The sequence below is a fragment of the Leucopleurus acutus genome (assembly GCF_964270905.1).
Source record: "Leucopleurus acutus genome assembly, chromosome: 7".
Classification (NCBI taxonomy): Eukaryota; Metazoa; Chordata; class Mammalia; order Artiodactyla; family Delphinidae; genus Leucopleurus; species Leucopleurus acutus.
Window position 1 is genome coordinate 56,605,226 of NC_139150.1, and position 19,646 is coordinate 56,624,871.

The window sequence follows — 19,646 nt, forward strand, 5'->3', positions numbered from 1 at the left end:
TGTATATTAAAGGGCTTAAAATTGTATAACTAATGGTTATTTGGCATTGATCCCTTTATTCAGTTATAACAGCTTCTGACCCAGTCTCTCGCTCCATTTTTTAATCCCTCCAGTCCCTTCTCCAATATGAGTCCTGTGTTCTTTCAAAATGCAAATTTGATAGTTACTCCTTTGCTTCAGAGGCTTTATGTTACTGTACAGGGCCCTGCACAGTGTTTTTTAGTTGATTTCTCCCACTGTATCCCTTACCATTTTCCTCTTTTATTTCCCCCCCAAATACTCTATACCCTAGCCAGATTAACTATCTTTCAGCTTCTTAAATAAGTCATGTTCCCTATCTTCTCTGGGTTTACACTTGATGCATTGTCTTCTTGGAAACATTTTCCTCTTTGCGTAACTTCAGGATGATACTCATCCTTCAGGTTTTCACTTAAGTATGACTTCAACTGGGAAGCCTTTGTAGATGGTTCCCTCTACCCCTCAGTTATTTTAGATGTGCCTATTGAATGTTTCATAATGGTACTTAACAGTTAAGTGCTTCGTACATGCAAGACACTAATAAAGTGCTTGTATGGATTATCATACATAATCATATGAGGTTAATAGTAGAACCAGGCACCAAGGTCAAATATACTTGCCAAAATCTATACTTCTACTGAGTAGTGTTAGCTACAAAGAGAAAGGATTAGAAAAGAGACTGGGGGGAAATGTTCCCAGTTAAAGTTATAATACGCTTCTTAAGATGTCATATTAGGAAGTTTTTTCTTTTTAGACTACGGTTCATGTTGTTAGCATGGAGGATTAAGTTAAAGAGATGACAGACTGTACTCAGAAATACTAACATGACCATTACGTAGCTGATATCATTGTGAAGAATAGATTGTTCTCCATTCCTTTGGTCTCTCCCACCTGTTGGGAAGGTTGTTGTATTACAGCAGAGGCTGTGTAGGGGTGGGGGAAGAAGAGAAAGGATACAACTTCTTCCTTTACCCTCTGCCGCTACTTTGCATGGTCACACCCTGTATTTTACCATCACCAGTAATTATATTTCCTCTGAAGTCTCATGTGCTTCTTCCTCTTTGTTTCTGTGGACGATGTGTTGCTTCACTAAACGCGAACCTTTCTTCCTGCTCTCACAGTTTCGTATCCTTTTGCATTTTGAGGAACTTCACTCTTTTTTTTTTTTTTTTTGCGGTATGCGGGCCTCTCACTGCTGTGGCCTCTCCCGTTGCGGAGCACAGGCTCCGGATGCACAGGCTCCGGACGCGCAGGCTCAGCGGCCATGGCTCACGGGCCCAGCCGCTCCGCGGCATGTGGGATCTTCCCGGACCGGGGCACGAACCTGCGCCCCCTGCATTAGCAGGCGGACTCTCAAACACTGTGCCACCAGGGAAGCCCGAGGAACTTCACTCTTGCAGTTAATTCCTCTCCTGAATTGCCATTACTGGGTTATTCTCATTAGTATCCTAGAATCTCTTTGTTTTCACAACACATGCACATACACACTCTTTCCTAGGTCCCATTTCTCCCACCTTTGTATTGTGGGAGAAAGCTGCCCACTTCCTTGCTTCTCAGAGCTGTCCCCACTGATTATTTCCATTTGCTCTCCTCCTTTCCATACCCCAGCACTCCAGTCTGGCCTTCCCTCTCACTACTCAACTATATCTGCTTATATTAGGCTTACACATTTTATGTTGCCAAACCCAAGGGTCACTTCTGAGTCCTCTCCTTACTGTCCTGCTTACCTGCTAACTCTGTTTTTGTAGTTGGTATGATATCATCTAATCTCATTTTCTTCCAGCTTCACCGGCCTTTCCTTGGTCTCTTTTTGGTTTTCTCTCATCTACCACATTTCAGAGTTTCCCAAAGCACTACCCATGTTTTCTCTCTTCATCCTTGCTCCCTAGATGACCTCATGTAATCATGAGACTTTAAATACCAAGCAAACAGCTTGGAATTTATATTTTCAGATCTAGTCTTCCCTGAGCTTTATATTCCCTATATTCAACTGCTTGCTTCACTAGTATCACAAAACTAGTGAGTCCAAATAGAGATCTTGATTTCCACAAACGTGTCCCCTAAAATCCCACTCCTCACCTAATTTTCAGTAGGTAATACGATCATCTCATCCACTTGTTGAGGGCCAAAAAGCTAAACACAATTTTGATTCTCTCTTCTCCCCACTCACATCCAATAACACATGAGCAAATCTTACAGTTCTCCATAATGTTTCTCTACTCTCACCACCCAGTTCAAACCACTATCTCTACCCTGAACTGTATAGTAAATGACTAACTAGTCTTGCTTTCACATTGTCTACCAGCTATCCTTCGTGCCACAGCAGCAGAATGATCTAAGTCCTGAATCAGGTTACTCACCTGTTTAAAACCCCCTAATGTCTTCCTGTTGGCGTTTAGGATAAAATCTCAACCCTTGCCATCTATGACCTGCCCCCGACTACTTTTATGTTCTTCAGAACGTACCATTCCTTACTATGCCTCAGGACGTTTACATTTAACGCCTCTTTGCCTGGAATGTCTTACCTGGCTTCTTGATAGGAATCTCAGCTGGAATGCCACCTCAGAAGCTTTAACTATTGTATCTAAAGACACATAACATTTCTAATCACTATTACCACCCACATAACCCTGATGTATTTCCTTTATAGCATTTACCACTTTCTGAAATTGTTTCATTGTATGTACTAGTTTTCCTTAACTGTTTACAAATATTTTGATCACAAACATTTATCCCTACCCAGTGCCAAAATAGTGCCTGGGTTCTTAACAAACCTGATGAAAAGATGGATCCCAGGGATGACTATAACTAGAAGACTGTCTTAGATTACTCTGTGGAGTATTTCTACATTCATGTCGAGGTCCTTCACTTTACCTGGAATTCCTTAACCTTAAATCTTCTTTTCCACTTCTCCAAATCATGTTGTCTGATATTTAACCTCTGAACTCATTTTCTCATCAGAGATAATATCTGCTTTCACCGTAAGATCTTTGATAAAATTGTAGTTATAGGGTTAGCACATCAGGTAAAATACAATCTTTCTTACAACAAATTAATTTTCGGAAGCCTTCCTGACTTCCAAATTAGTAGGGATTTTACTTGATAGTATTTATTGCCATATCATACATAATTTTACCTTGAATTTGTTTCTGTATCTCACTGCCCTACTAATTTTCTCAGGGACCGAATTGTTTACATGTCTCATAATTAGGCAGTCAAAATTAACTAGTGGGTACAGGTGTCATTTTCTTTACTCTGTAGGCCACGTGGCATAGATCATTATAAAATGGAAAGCATAGAAAAAGAAATCTAAGACTAATAGGGGAGTGGCCAGTTGATCTTTGGATATACTCAAAGTTTCCATTTCTTGGTGACTCAAGAATAGTCCCATCTCATTCTATAGACATACTTATGCTTTGCTTTTTAGAAATGATATAAGGCAGATTATAATGGTGTACAAGTTACAGTAGAATGACTGACTACAGATAGACTAAAGGACAAACAAGTATAGAGAATTGAAATTGAGCTAGAGATAAAGCTAATATAAGCAAGCATCCTTGAATCCAGTGTACTTGTTATAATAAACTATACTTTTTGGGGGGGGACATTTTATTTGCAGCAATATTCTCTAATTAGAAAAATCATAAAATATCTACAGAAAGCTTTCTGGAGGTAATATGTGATTTTAGCAAGGTGACAGGACACCCGTTCAGCACCCGTTCAGCACGCAGATATCAATCACATTTCATTATGCCTGCAATTAGACTATATACATGACAAGTTTTTTTCGGTGAGCTTAATCATGTAAATATTTTGAAAAGCTTAATACTGAAATGCTAACTGAAACTCTGTAATATACACCAAGTATTACATCTTAAAACTTGTTCTAACCTAGAAAGGCCATCTGTTATTGGCTTTAATATAATATTATCAAAATTCCTTTTCTTCTTTTTTTTTAAGGTATTGTCCTTCCTGTAAAACTGATTCTAGTGAAGTTGTAAAGGCTGGTGAAAGACTCAAGATGAGTAAAAAGAAAGCAAAGATGCCATCAGCTAGTACTGAAAGCCGAAGAGACTGGGGCAGGGTAAAGAAGGAAGTTTCTTTTTCTTCCTAGTTATAAGGTTTATAACTGTGACGCAAGTTACAGTGTTTCAGTTCCAATAGTAGTAACGGTATAAATGATGTTACGAATCTGAAATATTAACAAATAACCATATTGATTAATCATATAAATTGTTAAATATTAATCATATAAATTGTTTTTATTTTATCCACATTTTATGGGAATTAAGGGCTTTCTTTAAGATTTAACATAACTGATTTCTCAGTTTGTTCGGTACCTTGTAGGGAATGGCCTGTGTTGGTCGCACTAGAGAATGTACTATTGTTCCTTCTAATCATTATGGACCTATTCCTGGAATTCCTGTTGGATCGACTTGGAGATTTAGAGTTCAGGTATGTTTTAAATTGGCTTAGTTGAAAGGGTAAAATTGGGTATAGTTCAAATTGTAGCAGTGTTGATTGGTTCTAAATGGACCAACCTAGGTAGTATCACCTGGCATTCAGTTGTTAGAATGAAAGATTTCCTGTAGGATGGGTAGACTCTTGCTCATAGCTTAGCAGACAGAGGAGCACACATCATGGAATTAGGCTTCCTCTAAGCCTTTGAATCACTTCGTTTTACTATTCTGTTATAGTTATGGTAGTTAAAGTTATTAAGTGTTCTGAAGAACTTTTCTTGCCAAGAATTTAATATTTGAAATAGATCTTTAAGTCACGCAGTAAGTTCTCATTTAATGTCATTGATCTGCAAGGAAGCTCACTTAGGGTGTTTTCTTTGGGGATTATCCTCTTGAATGAATGTTAAGATATTGGTTAGAGGAAATGTCAGATAATCCAAGGATTAAATTACTTCTCTTTTCCTCTTGAAGAAAACTTGTACTTTTCTAATTTCTTCTTTAGAAAGGTAATTTTTTCGTTATGGAAAATTTAATGTGGAAAAAAGAATATCTTAGGTAAAGAGCAGTTTCCAATTAGACAGGATTCTGAACTTTAAGAGTCGAATAGCCCTGGTGCTTAGACCATTGATAAAAATTTTAAGATTAAAATAATGTAATACATATACATAGCATGGAAAGTTAAATACTAGAGTATGATTTATATTTTAAAAACCTACCCTCTTTTTTCACCATTTTCTGTTTCTAAGAGGCAATCACTTTAAAGTTACTTTTTCTGAATTTACCTCCTTATTTATAAATAACATGTTTGTGTGGCTTTTGTCTTTATATTTTGGTTTTATTAATCTCTTTCAATGGAAGACAAGAATTTAGTTTAACACACTCTGTCCTCTCATCCTTGCAATGGTTATATCATAATTTTGAATAAATCAATTTTCAAGGCTTATATTATGACTTTGGATCTATAAATACAGTAAAAAAAAAAACTGAGTTCAGGCATACCTCATTGCATTGTGCTTTGCTTCACTGTACTTCACAAATACTGTGTTTTTTACAAATTGAAGCTTTTTGGCAACCCTGTGTCAAGCAAGTCGATAGGCGCCATTTTTCCGACAGCATTATTTTTTAATTAAGGTGTGTACGTTTTTTAGACATAATGCTGTCATACACTTAAGACTACAGTATAGTGTAAATATGACTTTTATATGTACTGGGAAACCAGAAAATTTGTGCGACTCGCTTTATTGCAATATAAAACTTTATTGTAGTGGTCTTGGAACCAAACCTGAAATATCTCTGAGGTATGGCTGTACAATAATAAATAAGATCTATTTTTATACTATGTATTATTTATAATATTTATATATGAAATAAAAATTATAATAAAATACACTTAGTGTATTTTTAATTGCCTTGTTCTTTGTTTGCTTCTTTTTTTTGTATGCCTGTCATTCATTCCCAGATTGTAAAAGCCTCATTAATAATGGTGTAAGATGACTGAGGTCATTGGCCTAAGCATTTAGGAGGACAGATTTGCAGTTTAGGAAGTAGGGAAGATTCAGCATGATTTATTATCGGGGTTGGTGAGGTTGGGAATCAAATGGTCCTATGCTCTAAAGTACCTAAGTGTTTCCAAGGCCTAAATCCAGGTTCTGTTGCTCTTATCAGCTTCTCATCAACTTCTAATGTGCCTCTTTACCTAGCCCACTATACAGGCTTGGATTTACTCTGCTAAGAACAGTTGTGTGATAAACAAATGAATTAGAATACTTCTCTTAGGGAGTTTGAAGTACGCAAAGAAGTGACACTTAAGTTTAAGTGAGCCAGCATTGAAGATACATGGGGAAAAGTAGTAGGCCATTGAAATAGAAGAATTGCATGAATAAACTGAAAATGGGTAGTATGTTTATCATTGAGTAGTTGGGCTCAGATGTATAGGCTCCATAATGGAGAAGCTGAAGATAAGGCTGGGAAAGTAGATAGCAGCCTGGTTGAGAGAGGGTAATATGTAATACTTAACTTGGGCTTAATATACTATTAAGACTGTTTAGTACACGTTAAGCAGTTGGAAATTAAAAGCAGATATGTTCTTAAAAGGATCATTCTGTTTGTGATAGGTAGAATGAGTTTGAAGGAACAAAACTGCTGGAGGCAGTGAAAAAGGGTATGTTTTAAGTATTCATACTCAAACTAGGCTTATATCAGTGAAAGTAGAAAAAGATGGTTTTGAGAGATTTAGGCGATCAAATCAGCAATATTTGCGACCAGATGGGTTTGAAGAATACAGAAGAATGAGGCTGAAATGACTCTTGCCTTTTTGACTTGGCTAGGGGAACAGTGCCATAATGAAAGATGAGAAATGAGAAAAAAAGAGATCTAGAGCACTTATAGTAAATTATTTTTTGCCCAAACTGAGCTGGAATTACCAATAGACATAGGATAATAATTATTTAATAGTTATTTTGAAACACAGTTCTAGGCCTGAGCAGTTTTAAGAGTTATCAGTTCAGTACCTGAAGGATATATAGTTGGGGAGAAGTAGTCTGTGAGCAAAACTTAGAATTCTGTGTGATATTCAGTTCTTAGTTGAAGCTTTTAGGATACAATAACATATGTGAAACCATTTTGTAAATGTAACTTAACGAACTGTTCAAAGGTATTTTGCGTCTGTCTTGATGTTATAGGTGAGCGAAGCGGGTGTCCATAGGCCCCATGTTGGTGGAATTCATGGTCGAAGTAATGATGGAGCTTACTCTCTTGTCCTGGCTGGTGGATTTGCGGATGAAGTAGTAAGTCATGATACAAACTTGTTCTTTAGAACCTGTCTTGATCATTCAGTAAAATACAGAAGCTTTGTCCAGGATAAATCCCATCTCTTTTAGCATCCTTTTTATGTTGAAGTAGTCAGTTTTTTACCAGTTAAAAAGTAAATCAATTGGCAGTCTTTAATCTTTGTGTGTACTGATTATTGCAGTGAAAATAGTCACATTTTCTTTAGAGCTCATTTTTAATTTTGGACTCATTTACATTTTTTTTTTCATTTTTTTCATCTTTTTTTTTCATGTACATTTTTAATAATTGTCGATTGACATGTAGCATTAGAAATAATACAGAGATGTCTTTGCCCTTTATTCAGGTTCAGCCAGTGGTAACATCTTGCGAAACTATAGTTTAATATCACAACCAGGATACTGACATTGATACATTCAGGACACTGAACATTTCCCTTACCACAAGGATCCCTCATGTTGCCCTTTTTTAGCCACCATACTATATCTGCTCCCCCAACCCCCCTTAACCCCAGACAACCACGAATCTGTTCTCTGTTTCTATAATTTTGTCACTTCAAAAATTTTTACAAATGAAATCGTATAGTTTATAACCTTTGGGATTGGCTTTTTTTCACTCAGCATAATCCTCAAATTGTGGCATGTGTCAATAGTTCATTCCCTTTTATTGCTGAGTAGTGTTCCATGGATATAGGTGTACCACAGTACAACCATTCACCCATTAAAGAACATCTTGGTTATTTCCAGCAAATAATGCTGCATTAAAAATTGTGTACAGGTTTTTTTGTAAATATGAGTGTTCATTTTTCGTTTCTTTGGGATAAATGCCCAGAAGTGTAATTGCTGGGTTGTATGGTAGTTGCATGATTAGTTCTTTAAGAAACTGCCAAAAAAAAAAAGATGGAAAAAAAGAAACTGCTGAAGTATTTTCCAGAGTGACTGTACCACTTCTTGTTCTTATCAGCAGTGTATGAGTGATTCAGTTTCTCTGCATCCTCACCAGCATTCAGTGTTGTTGCTTTCTTTCAGCCATTCTGATAGGTATGTAGATATAGCTCATTGTAGTTTTAGTTGACATTTCCCTAATGGCTAAGAGTGTTGGACATGATTTATTTATTTGCTATGTGTATATCCTCTTGGGTGGTGTAGCTCTTCAGGTCTTTTGCCCATTTTCTAATTGGGTTGTGGGTTTTGTTTGTTTTTACTGTTCATTGGATGTGTAGTTTGCAGGTATTTTCTCCCAGTCTATTTCATCCGCGTGCTTTCATGGTATAATGATGAATTCAAGCATAGATAATGACATAGAATTTAACTATTTTTACATGATTATTTGCTGCTTGAAGAATAATCAGAAATGTTTTTGTTCTTATGTTTCAAACACTGTTGAACTTAGGTTGTCCCTATTATGCTCTCTCCTACCTAGTTCACACTACTTTTTCCTTTATAGCACTACCACAGTTACAACTTTAAAAGTCGACAAGGTTATAAATATGAGCATTGTGAAGTCAATCCAGATACCATTTGGAAGACTGTATCTGATCAATTTAAGAAGTATTCTGGACTGTTTTAGATGTACTTATTTATTAGAATTCCTTCAAATGGAGTATACCCTGAAGATGAAATTCCTTAACACCTTATTCTTTAAAATATAGACCTCAATTTTGGGTCAACAAAGTGAATTGAATGAAGGTTTTAGGACGTGTGGAAACACTTAAAACCATGAGATTTTAGTTATGACTTTTAATCGAAGGAAAAACTAGATGCAAAATAATTGACCTTTATTACAAGCAAGAATTAAGTAGAGAAAACTTCATTATCTTAAATTCAGTCTGAACTAGTTAAAATAATCTTGCATTGAAGAAGAACCACTATTGAGATAGTGTTAGTAGAATTAATTTACATACTGATAGTTACTATTCTCGGTTTAAGTACTGAATTAGGCAAAAACAATAGCAATATAAATTTGTAGCTACTCGTGGAGCTAGTTTTTAATATCTTCTTTGGGCGTGTTTTTTTCACATTTAGTAGATGCTATACAACTTTTAGTATCCAAATTCTTTTCTAACTTTCTTCTTAATGATAGGTAATTGTTTTATGCCAATATAATTTGAGTAAACCCATGGACTGTAAAATGTGGGGAACTTACAATGCTGTTACGATTTTTAAGTTTGAAATTTAGCAGCAAACTTGGATATGGTGATTCACTTTGTTATAAAGCAGAAACTAACACACCACTGTAAAGCAATTATACTCCAATAAAGATGTTTTAAAAAAAAAAAGCCTTGGATATGGTATAGATTGCTGTTGGGAAATCAGTTTTGGAGTATTTATTAAAATGGTGCCCTGTAAAGAACCTACAAATTAATATTGATAAGTTGATTTTAATAACATTGAATTAAACTAAACAATATTCCCAACCCATAAGACCTTATTTTGTAACATTCTATAAATTATTTGTATAAGAATAGCTATGTTTGGAGGTGTTGGAAGCTATAACTTTAAAATGAAATCTTTAGATCAAGTGATACAGCTTGAAGGTATATTACACACAAGATTGCATTTTAATTTGGCCTTATTTTGGTAGATAGATACCTTGAGAGAACATGTCAGCTTATAACATCCGAACCAAAAGTTCTGACTCTGAAACAAGAATTGGTGAATTATACCTGGGTTTAGGTGTTTTAATGCCAAAAATGTTCTCCTGCAGGACCGAGGTGATGAATTCACATACACTGGGAGTGGTGGTAAAAATCTTGCTGGTAATAAAAGAATCGGTGCACCATCGGCTGATCAAACATTAACAAACATGAACAGGTACTCTATATTGTTAGTTTGTAAAGACTGTTAAGAATTTGGGCTTTGTGTAAAAGTTGGATTATAGGACTATAATTTATAACTTACACTGTAGAGGAGAATCTTAAATTGTGAGTTAATATAGCTAAAATATAAATCCTATTACCTGATTAGTATATAATTACTTATAAGCTTCCTAACTTATTTCTTAGTATCATTTTTTTAAATGACATAATTCCCAGTCTTAATACATGTGCTTTGCATTTTGAAACATGTTGAAACCTTTAAAGGAAAGGAACCTATATAATTTAATGAAATTGAGGACAAGGTGGCTTATCTACTACCACATAGGTCAAAGTTATGTTCTACTAAACACAGATTTATCTTTTAAAGTGACAAACTTCTTTTTAGAGGAGACTAATGTGAAATAGGGTTATGTTTGGGAGCCACATTTATTTGCATAAGTGAAACATCAGATAACTTAATCAGAACTACACAAGGTGCTTTTAGGATTTATGATAAAATGTCTTTTATCTGTTAAGAGAATGTTTAGGTACAAAAGAGCCACCTTGTGCTGACTTTATTCTATAGAAATATTCATGATATTCCAGCTTCCATGGGAATAGAAAATTTAATAACTTCAAAATGTTTTATTTTGTAAATGCATGCTAATACCAATAATTAAGTAACCCAAACCATCAGATACCAATGACCACATTATAACCTGTCATACTGATAATTTTGTGATCATGAAGTTGAAATTTTTTGTATCCTATTATTAAGGGTATTTTGTGGAATACTGAGTAAAAGTGAGTATTTTTCGCTTTCCTGAGTCTAAATCACTCAGTTTTAAGTAGTGTGTCCTTGATTTCTGATTACCATGTGAAGTAAAGAATATACTTTATGATTTCAAGACTTTGTTGCATACCAAGTTACATAGAATCTGTTTTTATGTCTTCCTTCTATATTATTTCTGACAGTAGGATTATTTTATTGAACCAGCAGAGGAGACAGGTCAGATTTGCTGGTGAAACATTGCTGAGGTAGGAGTCCAGCCCCTATGCAGTCTTTTTCTAACAAGAAAGCAACTCTTTAGGAAGAATGATCTTAAAAGGAATTAGAAATACTTCGATGTGTATTGTCAATGAAAATGTATCTTGAATTTGCAAAAGGGCTTTTTCATGTTGTCAAATCTGAAAATTATATTTTCCCTTTAATAATAAGATTATTTGGCTTGAATGAAACTTCCTTTGTAACCACCTGCACTTGTAATGTACATGATAGATTCTTGTCAAGCTTTTGAAGAATCTAATAAATATACCCTGTTTATCATATGTCACAATCTCAGAAAATAATTGACAAGTAGTAAAAATGTTTATATTAATAAGGAAGGTAGTAAAAATGAAATAGAAACTCAAAACAATTTAGGATTGACTTATCACGGAGACTAACATTCCTTCAGGTAATTTATACATGAAGCTGTGAGTACACCTTGTGATTGTAAAGGCCTCTTAGGCAAAGGTACCTATATGTTTTATAAACACGAAAGCTGAGGTGAAAGCTCTGACCCATAGTATACTCTTTCCTGACGTGTATATGGTCTAATTCCTTTTTTGTTTCTCTACTAAGAGGTAGTTTGATACCTGCTTTTTGCTTTTGAGAAGTTTGTTCCTGTTTCTTCTCAGCTCTTCCACTTTATGAAACTGAAGAGGGCAGCAGGTAACCTGGCCATCCTTTATCAGGGCGGTTAGAGGCAATCGATTGAGCTGTGGATAGAATAATGGAAAAGCCTTGTTGTTTTGCCTAGTTTCATCCTCTTGGACTCTTTACACAAACTTGAACAGACTGCATACTTAGGTGAAACTAGAAGTGAGTTAATAATTCCAGTTAATGGTGCAGTCATTATGATGGAAGGTACCTGTGAGCACCAAAGCATTCCACTCATTAATGTGAAGATAGTACATATCTCTTTCTTAGCTCTTTAAGAGGATGAAGTATATGTATCTCAATAGGTATTCCATAAATAATACCAGCCCCAGAATTGATGGCTACATTTTCTTCTACCTCAGAGTTTTAATTCATCTCCCATTTGAGATAAAAAAGATAACTTGGTGACCTTTAACTCTCTGACCATGTCTATTAAAAAAATGTTTTAACAAAACACTTAAGTTCATTTACTTTAACTATGATAGAAAGGTTATAGTAGATTAGTCATTTAGTCTTAAGGTTTTTTGTTTGGGGTTTTTTTTGTTTGTTTTTGAGCTTGCATAAAAAGAACTATACCCTGAAAAAGCATGTTGTATCATATCTGATTTTACCAGATTTGAGGGGAGGGTATCTTTTTTTTTAACCTTAAATGTTCTTAGTGGATTCTTCTCACTTAGGATATAGGTGTCTTAGAGGAAAAATACTAACTTTAAATACATTCTAGTTTGTCTTTTGGGGGGCAGGACTAAGTTTCCCCAAGGAAGGTCTTCTAACGTCTATTAACCTTACTGATTAATTACTACTAGGTGAGTACACATACTAAGGAAGCTTCAGCTAAATCCAGTGCTGCTTCCAGCTCAGTGTTCCTCCTTGTTCATGTGTCATCAGTAAAATGTAGTGATCTTGAGCAGCCAAAAATCTTTATTGTCATGATTTAGCACAGGTATTTGAATGCTTCAGTTTTATTTACACTTACCTTTTTACTGGAAGTCTTTAAAGGATATTCTCATATTAAACTTGTTCTTATTATCTTCTAAACTTTAAGGAATCTCTATTGTCTGGAATGTGGAAAGTAGACCTAGAAAGGTCATTCATACCTTGCTGACAAATTTATTTTTCTGGATTTCTTTCTACATTTTTCCAGCAATTTACCTCATTCCCTTATCAAAAATAACTATTACAACAATCACTTGCTTTAGTTTTCCAACTTTCTCCCTTCCCTCAACAAACGTTATTTAAAGAAAATTCCATGTATTTCTAGTTGTTTTCTATTATACGTGGCACAGATGTTATTACTTTCAGAAGAACCCTACAGGCTATCTGAGAACCAATCCCCTGGCTTGGGGGTGACATCAGAAAACTGATTTGTCTTCTCTGCTGGTGGGGGAAAGCATAATCCTATTATCTGGAATAATATGGAAAGAATCATAGAATCTTAACCATCAGGTAAGGCATAATTCACCTTTTAATTGAGCTAATGATGCGATTATATACTTGAAGAAAGATTACTTGGTATAAAGACTTTGTTTTATTTTTTAGGGCATTGGCCCTAAACTGTGATGCTCCATTGGATGATAAAATTGGAGCAGAGTCTCGGAATTGGAGAGCTGGTAAGCCAGTCAGAGTGATACGCAGTTTTAAAGGGAGGAAGATCAGCAAATATGCTCCTGAAGAAGGCAACAGATATGATGGCATTTATAAGGTGCTCTATCTGGCATGACATCTTGTTAGTCATTCTTCCTGGGCTTTCAAGACAGGGTTGCCACAGGGAACTGCTCTACTGTGGGTGGGCTAAAGGAAACAATAGATCATCTTGGTTGGTCTTTCTACTTTTTCTGGAAATACAACACGTACAAAACGATCTCTTAATTTTGACACTTGTCTTTTAAGGCTTATCTGAAGTCCCTAAAGGCAGAATTATATTTTGGGTTAAGTTTTTTTTACAAGTATATATTCTCTTATGATAAAACTGTTCAAATAACTTGGCCGTTGTAGATATTGATTCTTATATCTTCCAGAATGATTCTAATTTTAATAGATTTTTCGAAGCGGAGCACATCATAATTTTGAAAATAGGTTGCATTCTTTGTTTTAAAAATGAAGACATCTACTGCCACCATTTTTATCTACTATTATGCAAAATTCTATTAATTAATGAGCATAATCTTGCTGCTACTTCAAATTTATAGCAATCTATACTTAACAGGAATTATCATAATTAGGAAATAAGGTCAAAACAATATTTAAGTGCATATTTTTTACTTACTATTACAGCAGAGCAAGTATCTTTCAAAGTTGCATTTAGTTCTGCCAAGTTTACTTAAAACACTAATATGACATTATAAATAAGTCTGAACTTTACATTTCAAACTAGTACTGAAATATTACGATTTAGGTGGTGAAATACTGGCCAGAGATTTCATCAAGCCATGGATTCTTGGTTTGGCGCTATCTTTTAAGGAGAGATGATGTTGAACCTGCTCCTTGGACCTCAGAAGGAATAGAACGGTCAAGGAGACTATGTCTACGTTTACAGGTTAGATTACATTTGTCTAGGCTACTTGTATTTTCATAAAAACGTACGCCTCTGTACTATCTATGTGCCTTAACACTGGATATAACCCACAGCAGTTGGTCAGTGGACTGTAAGGGGTGAGGAATGAGATCATGCAAGTATACGGAAGGAAAAGAAGTAAAAAAGTGGCATCCTAGGTGTCAAACTGCCCTAAGACCAAGAATTGTGCTTGGGGAAAGCTGGGCTTGACAATGAAATGTAAAATGCAGTTGACCCTTGAACACCATGGGTTTGAACTACATGGGTCCAGTTATACATGGATTTTTTTCAATAGCAAATATTTCAGTACATATCTGTGGTTGGTTGAATCTGCAGATGCGGAGAGCCAACTATAAGTTACACAGGGATTTTCAACTTGAGAGGATTGGCCCCGCCCTAACCCCCTGTGTTGTTCAAGGGTCAGCTGTATTTCCAGTTCAATCTGGACTTGAAGTATGAGGGAAAGGGATACCTAAAATTTAGATATAAGAGGCCTTGAGAAGGGAAGTTTATCCTAGAGGGCACAGGGGGTGTGTCTCTGGTAGGGGAAGGGGGGAGGTGGCTTATAAGAGTGGTCTGCTTTCTACCCTTCTCACTTTTCCTCACCCCTTTTCTCTCTTCCCCCTCAAAGCTGCTTCCTTGTCCTGTCACCACCTTTAGTGCTTTGCCTTTTTTTTTTTCCCTTTGCCCATGCTCAGCTGTTAACCCATATAAGACTTTGTTGGTTTTTTGTGCATAATGGATGGTATGGCTACATTTCCCCTCCACTGCCTATACACCCTAGACTTTGTCCCTGACACTGACTTCAGAGCATGGTTTGAGTTCATCCTCCATCATTCCCCATCGCTGTGCTTCTCGTAAAGACTACCAGCTTTGTCATTTCCCCTGGCTCTGCCCACACTGCATGTGTAGGGGCTGAACTATGGGCAAGTGTCTGACCACCCAGGCAGGTGAGTGTGTCTCTTCTAGTGCAAGTCTGTTTCTGTTTTTGTTTTCTTTTTAAACTCATAGAATTGTTTAAATGAGACCCATCAGCTGCTAAAATAACTGTCAAAATAATTCCTTTTTTAACTAAATATTTTTTAAACCTATTGTTAAATCCATTTTCAAAGGATTTTTTTTTCAGGTCTGCTGTTCAGCAGAGCAGTGTTCTAGATAGGTTAAATTTGAAACAGTTGAGCAGAACAAAGCATATAAGCCAGTCAGCTATGATGAGTTAATATCATTGATGAGGCCTGTATAACATATTGAGCTTTAAATATGAGTGATATCACAAAGCATGTCCAAAAGAAAGCATAGCCAATAAAACACAAGGGTAATAGGGTAGAATTTATCCCTTAAAGCCTAACCTTTTAGTTGATAAAGAATTCAGTAATTTAGTGGCTTTAGGTCTTCTAAAAGCTCTCCCACCCCACCCCACCCCTGCCTCTTAATTTGGGGTGATAGAAATTTGGCCCTTCATGGGGTTTTTTGTTTTTAAGATTGGCTCCATAACTTAGTGTAACCCCAACTATATGAGTATCATCTATTGTGCTCTTTGGTTGATCTTCACTTACCTTCATATCTAATTCTACTTTCCTTTCTTTCTCAAACTTTTTAAGCCCCCTAGTCACAACTCCTAAAAAGTTCTTTCCTCTTTTTGATCTGAAACTAAGATCATCACTGATCTGAAACTAAGATAAAATGGAATATCTTTAACAGTCAAAGCTACATGGTTTTACACTGAATTGGGGATTTTTAATAGTCTTCTGTCCTTTTAATTCTGTTTCTTTAAACGTCTGTGTCCTTTATATAAATCTTTTCAATTTAGGGAAACTATAGATTCCTCCCCATTCCCCTTTTTAAATTTCTGACAAGGATCTAGAACCCCTCTTCTCTGTGAAGCTTAAATCTACATTGTACTTTTTTCCCTCATCAGTATCCAGTAGGTTACCCTTCAGATAAGGAAGGGAAGAAGACTAAAGGACAGTCAAAGAAGGCCAGTGGAGCCCCAAAAAGGCCATCTACAGATGGTAGGTAATGATTGCAGGACATAAATCTGAATAACATAGTTTCTAATAAAGAGAAATATTAAGGGAGTAAATTGAAAACTCATAAGAAATTAAAAGAAAAATGAAGGGATTTTTTTTTTTTGGTGGGGTGGGGTGAGCTTTTTGTGTATCTTAATAGTGTCAGAGCCTAAACAAAGTATCCTAAACTATATGGGAAAGTTAAATGCTGCTCTACCCTGGTTATCTTCATGCTAAACATAATTGGTGCCAGTTTACTCTTTCGTTTCATAGTTCTGCTTAGAACCACTTGTAGTGTGCTGATGTATTTTTAAATAAATCTAGATGATTGTCCAAGTGCCTCCAAAGTACCGAAAGCATCAGATTCAGCAGAAGCAGTTGAGGCTTTCCAACTAACCCCTCAACAACAACATCTAATCAGAGAAGATCATCAAAACCAGAAGCTATGGGATGAAGTTCTTGCATCTCTTGTGGAAGGACCAGTATGTAAATATTTTTTAATAAGTTTCTAATATTAACAAATGATGAAAAATATTTTCCCTATGAATTATCATTTTCACAAGTCAGTTAAAACTTGGTCCTTTTATCTAATCTTCTCACCCAGTACGGCCACCTTTCAGAAATGAGGCAGCACTTGATGCTTTTAAATTGATTTTTGTCCTCTTAGATGTTGGTTTTTTGACCTCTCTGTGCTTGAACTTGATCATTTATGGTGAGGTGCTGTTCATAGGAAGAATTTTCAGTTGTGGAACACATTCAGTTTAATCTAAAATTCATCAGGAAAGTTTTGTTATAGCTCAAAGTTACCTGATAGAACAAGTCGTAAGCAATTCAGCATAATTTTCAATGCCCACATGTTCAACCTAGGAGTAAAATAAACCAGCATTTATTTAAGTATTTCATATGTTTTGGATTTTTTTTCTTTTTTTTTTGGTAATGATAAAATTTTTAAGTGAAAAGGAATTTCAAGGTTAACTGACATCTGGGTTTTGTGTTAAGCTGTGTTTTGCAATGAAGCTTTCTTATCAAATCCCAAAAGGTAGGGGTTTCAAATGTAAATTGTCTGTTCATTCTTTGCTCACTGTTCTTATTGTCTCTAATTTTGCTTATAAATTTGATTCTTTTGTTTTCTTAGATATTAGCCCCTTGTCATGTGTAATATCGGTACTCTTCTGCTTTCTTCAAAAAGAAAAGCTGCTGTTGGGGGTGAGGTCTAGTATCCTCTCTTGAAATTCCACTTTGTCATTTTTTAGTAATTTCTTCCTTCCAATGTTTTCTTCATTTTTCTGAGTACGTTGGCCAGAACTTCTTGTGTGTCTGCAATGGCGTTAATGCATATCTATATGCCCCTTTTATGTGCATTTAGAGGGAACTCTCATAGTTTTTATGTTGCTTTTTGTTTGACAAATAGTCATCATTATGGAAACATCTTCCTGATACAGTTTGTAGACTTAGAAATGAATGAGGTTTATCAGATGCCCTTTGGATTGATACTGGAGGGTTTTTTTTCTTTGTTTCGTCTATAAATGTGATATTTTGGGTTGTCCTTGGGTAGAATGAGACTTACATGTTTAGAGGACAGAGAAAAGTGAGTTAGCTCTGTGAGAAGTGTTACTTGCTTTTTAGCCAAGAGAACCAGGCATATGGAGAGTCTGACTCTGGTACGTCAGATTCTTTTTCACTTAGAGCAAGTAAGAAACAGCAAGCAGTTGTTGGTCATGGTCTGATTATTTTCTGGTTGGAGAGGATACAGCTAGTTAGTAATAACTCAGGTGAGTTCCAGCTGTGAGTGGGCAGAAGACAAAGTAGCAGATACAGGTGAAGGATAATGCCACCTGAGTGCACATGGAAGTTCTCTTTTGCGCGTCTGTTGTCTGGGTTGGACGTGTATTAGGCTTCAATCTGTGGCTTTTCATATACCCTGTTTATCAATTTTAACAAATTATTGAAGTGGTCAAATCCTGCGAGACTTGGTAGGTATGTGCAAATCAAGTATACTTTTCAACCTCTTCTTTCAATGTAACTTTTATGTGAAAGTCACCAACTGACAGTTCTCAAACAAACAGAAACAATAAAAATCCTGCCCCTGGTGGCAGGATCTTACATACCTATACCTAGGTCAGGTGACTGTGACATTGCTGCTAGTGGTTACTCTGAACATTTATGTACTATTGCCCTGTGTAGGTTTCATGCCCGTTCTTTTCAGATAAATCAGGAACACATTTAGTAAGCCAGAAAAATCAGGTTTTGGCCAGCAGTGACTTTTAAATAAATGTATATATTATATATGTATGCTTATATCCAAACACCTTCCCAAGGCCCTATATGATCTGGCATCCATCCCTACCTACCTCTGCATTCTCCTCTTGCTGCTCTCTCAGGCCCAAACTGCTTTAGCCACAGTGACGTCTGTGCTATTTAAACACACTCAACCTGTTCCTGTTCCTAGGCCTTTACACATATACCGTCTCTCTGACTAGAATTCTCCTCTCTGTATCTTCATGTGGCTCATTCCTTCATATCTTGTAAGTTTCTGCAAAATACTACACTCCTCAGAGAGGCCTTCCCTGGCTATCCTTTCTACAATAGACCCTCCTTACTCTTGCTTTAATTTGCCTTGTTTCCTCAGATACTACTATCTGAAGCTGAGTTTTTAAAAATCTGCTCTCCTAAAGGAATATAAAGTTCATGAGAGCAGAGACTTGGCCTTTTTTTTTTTTTTTTTTTTTTTTTTTTGCAGTACACAGGCCTCTCACTGTTGTGGCCTCTCCCGTTGCGGAGCACAGGCTCCGGACGCGCAGGCTCAGCAGCCATGACTCACGGGCCTAGCCGCTCCATGGCATGTGGATCTTCCCTGACCGGGGCACGAACCCATGTCCCCTGCATCGGCAGGCGGACTCTCAACCACTGCACCACCAGGGAAGCCCGAGACTTGGCCTTTTTATTACTGCTATGTAGATGAGTGCCTGGCACATTGTAGGAAATCAAAATGTTGATACTAAATATGCTCATATTACAGGCACTGTGGAGGTACTGGGGAAATATCAGTCATTAACAAAGTAGTTTGTCAGAGAGAAGGTACCTGGTATTAAAGTTAAGTTTTTTCCGCATCTCCCCCTAACTGGTATATTCTTCTAGTGTGTTGAATAACACTTCATTGATAATTCATTTGAGCTTTATAATCCATGCTTAAAAATAAGTTACTATCAAGACATAACTATGAAATGGAATCTTTGGGTTTTTTTTTTTCTTGAAATTCCTGTAGATTCTACTTTTTTTATTAACATAAAGAACAAACATAAAATATACTCTCCTACTA

General features: G+C 36.1%; 1 protein-coding gene across 4 annotated transcripts in view; it reads left to right on the forward strand.

Annotated features, from left to right (window-relative positions):
* UHRF2 (ubiquitin like with PHD and ring finger domains 2) overlaps positions 1–19,646 on the forward strand; it is a 76,146-nt gene that overhangs the window by 52,934 nt on the left and 3,566 nt on the right. For 3 of the 4 annotated variants that reach the window (XR_014326333.1, XM_082842842.1, XM_082842843.1), the window contains exons 7-14: positions 3,979–4,102; positions 4,366–4,473; positions 7,160–7,264; positions 9,972–10,078; positions 13,304–13,466; positions 14,160–14,300; positions 16,237–16,330; positions 16,652–16,809. Coding sequence is in view for 3 of the 4 variants with exons in the window: in XM_082842842.1 (XP_082698968.1) it covers positions 3,979–4,102; positions 4,366–4,473; positions 7,160–7,264; positions 9,972–10,078; positions 13,304–13,466; positions 14,160–14,300; positions 16,237–16,330; positions 16,652–16,809 (1,000 nt within the window). In the remaining variant the exon portion in view is untranslated. Of the gene's footprint in view, positions 1–3,978; positions 4,103–4,365; positions 4,474–7,159; positions 7,265–9,971; positions 10,079–13,303; positions 13,467–14,159; positions 14,301–16,236; positions 16,331–16,651; positions 16,814–19,646 lie in introns of all 4 variants that reach the window. The other variant, XM_082842844.1, reaches the window with a different exon arrangement.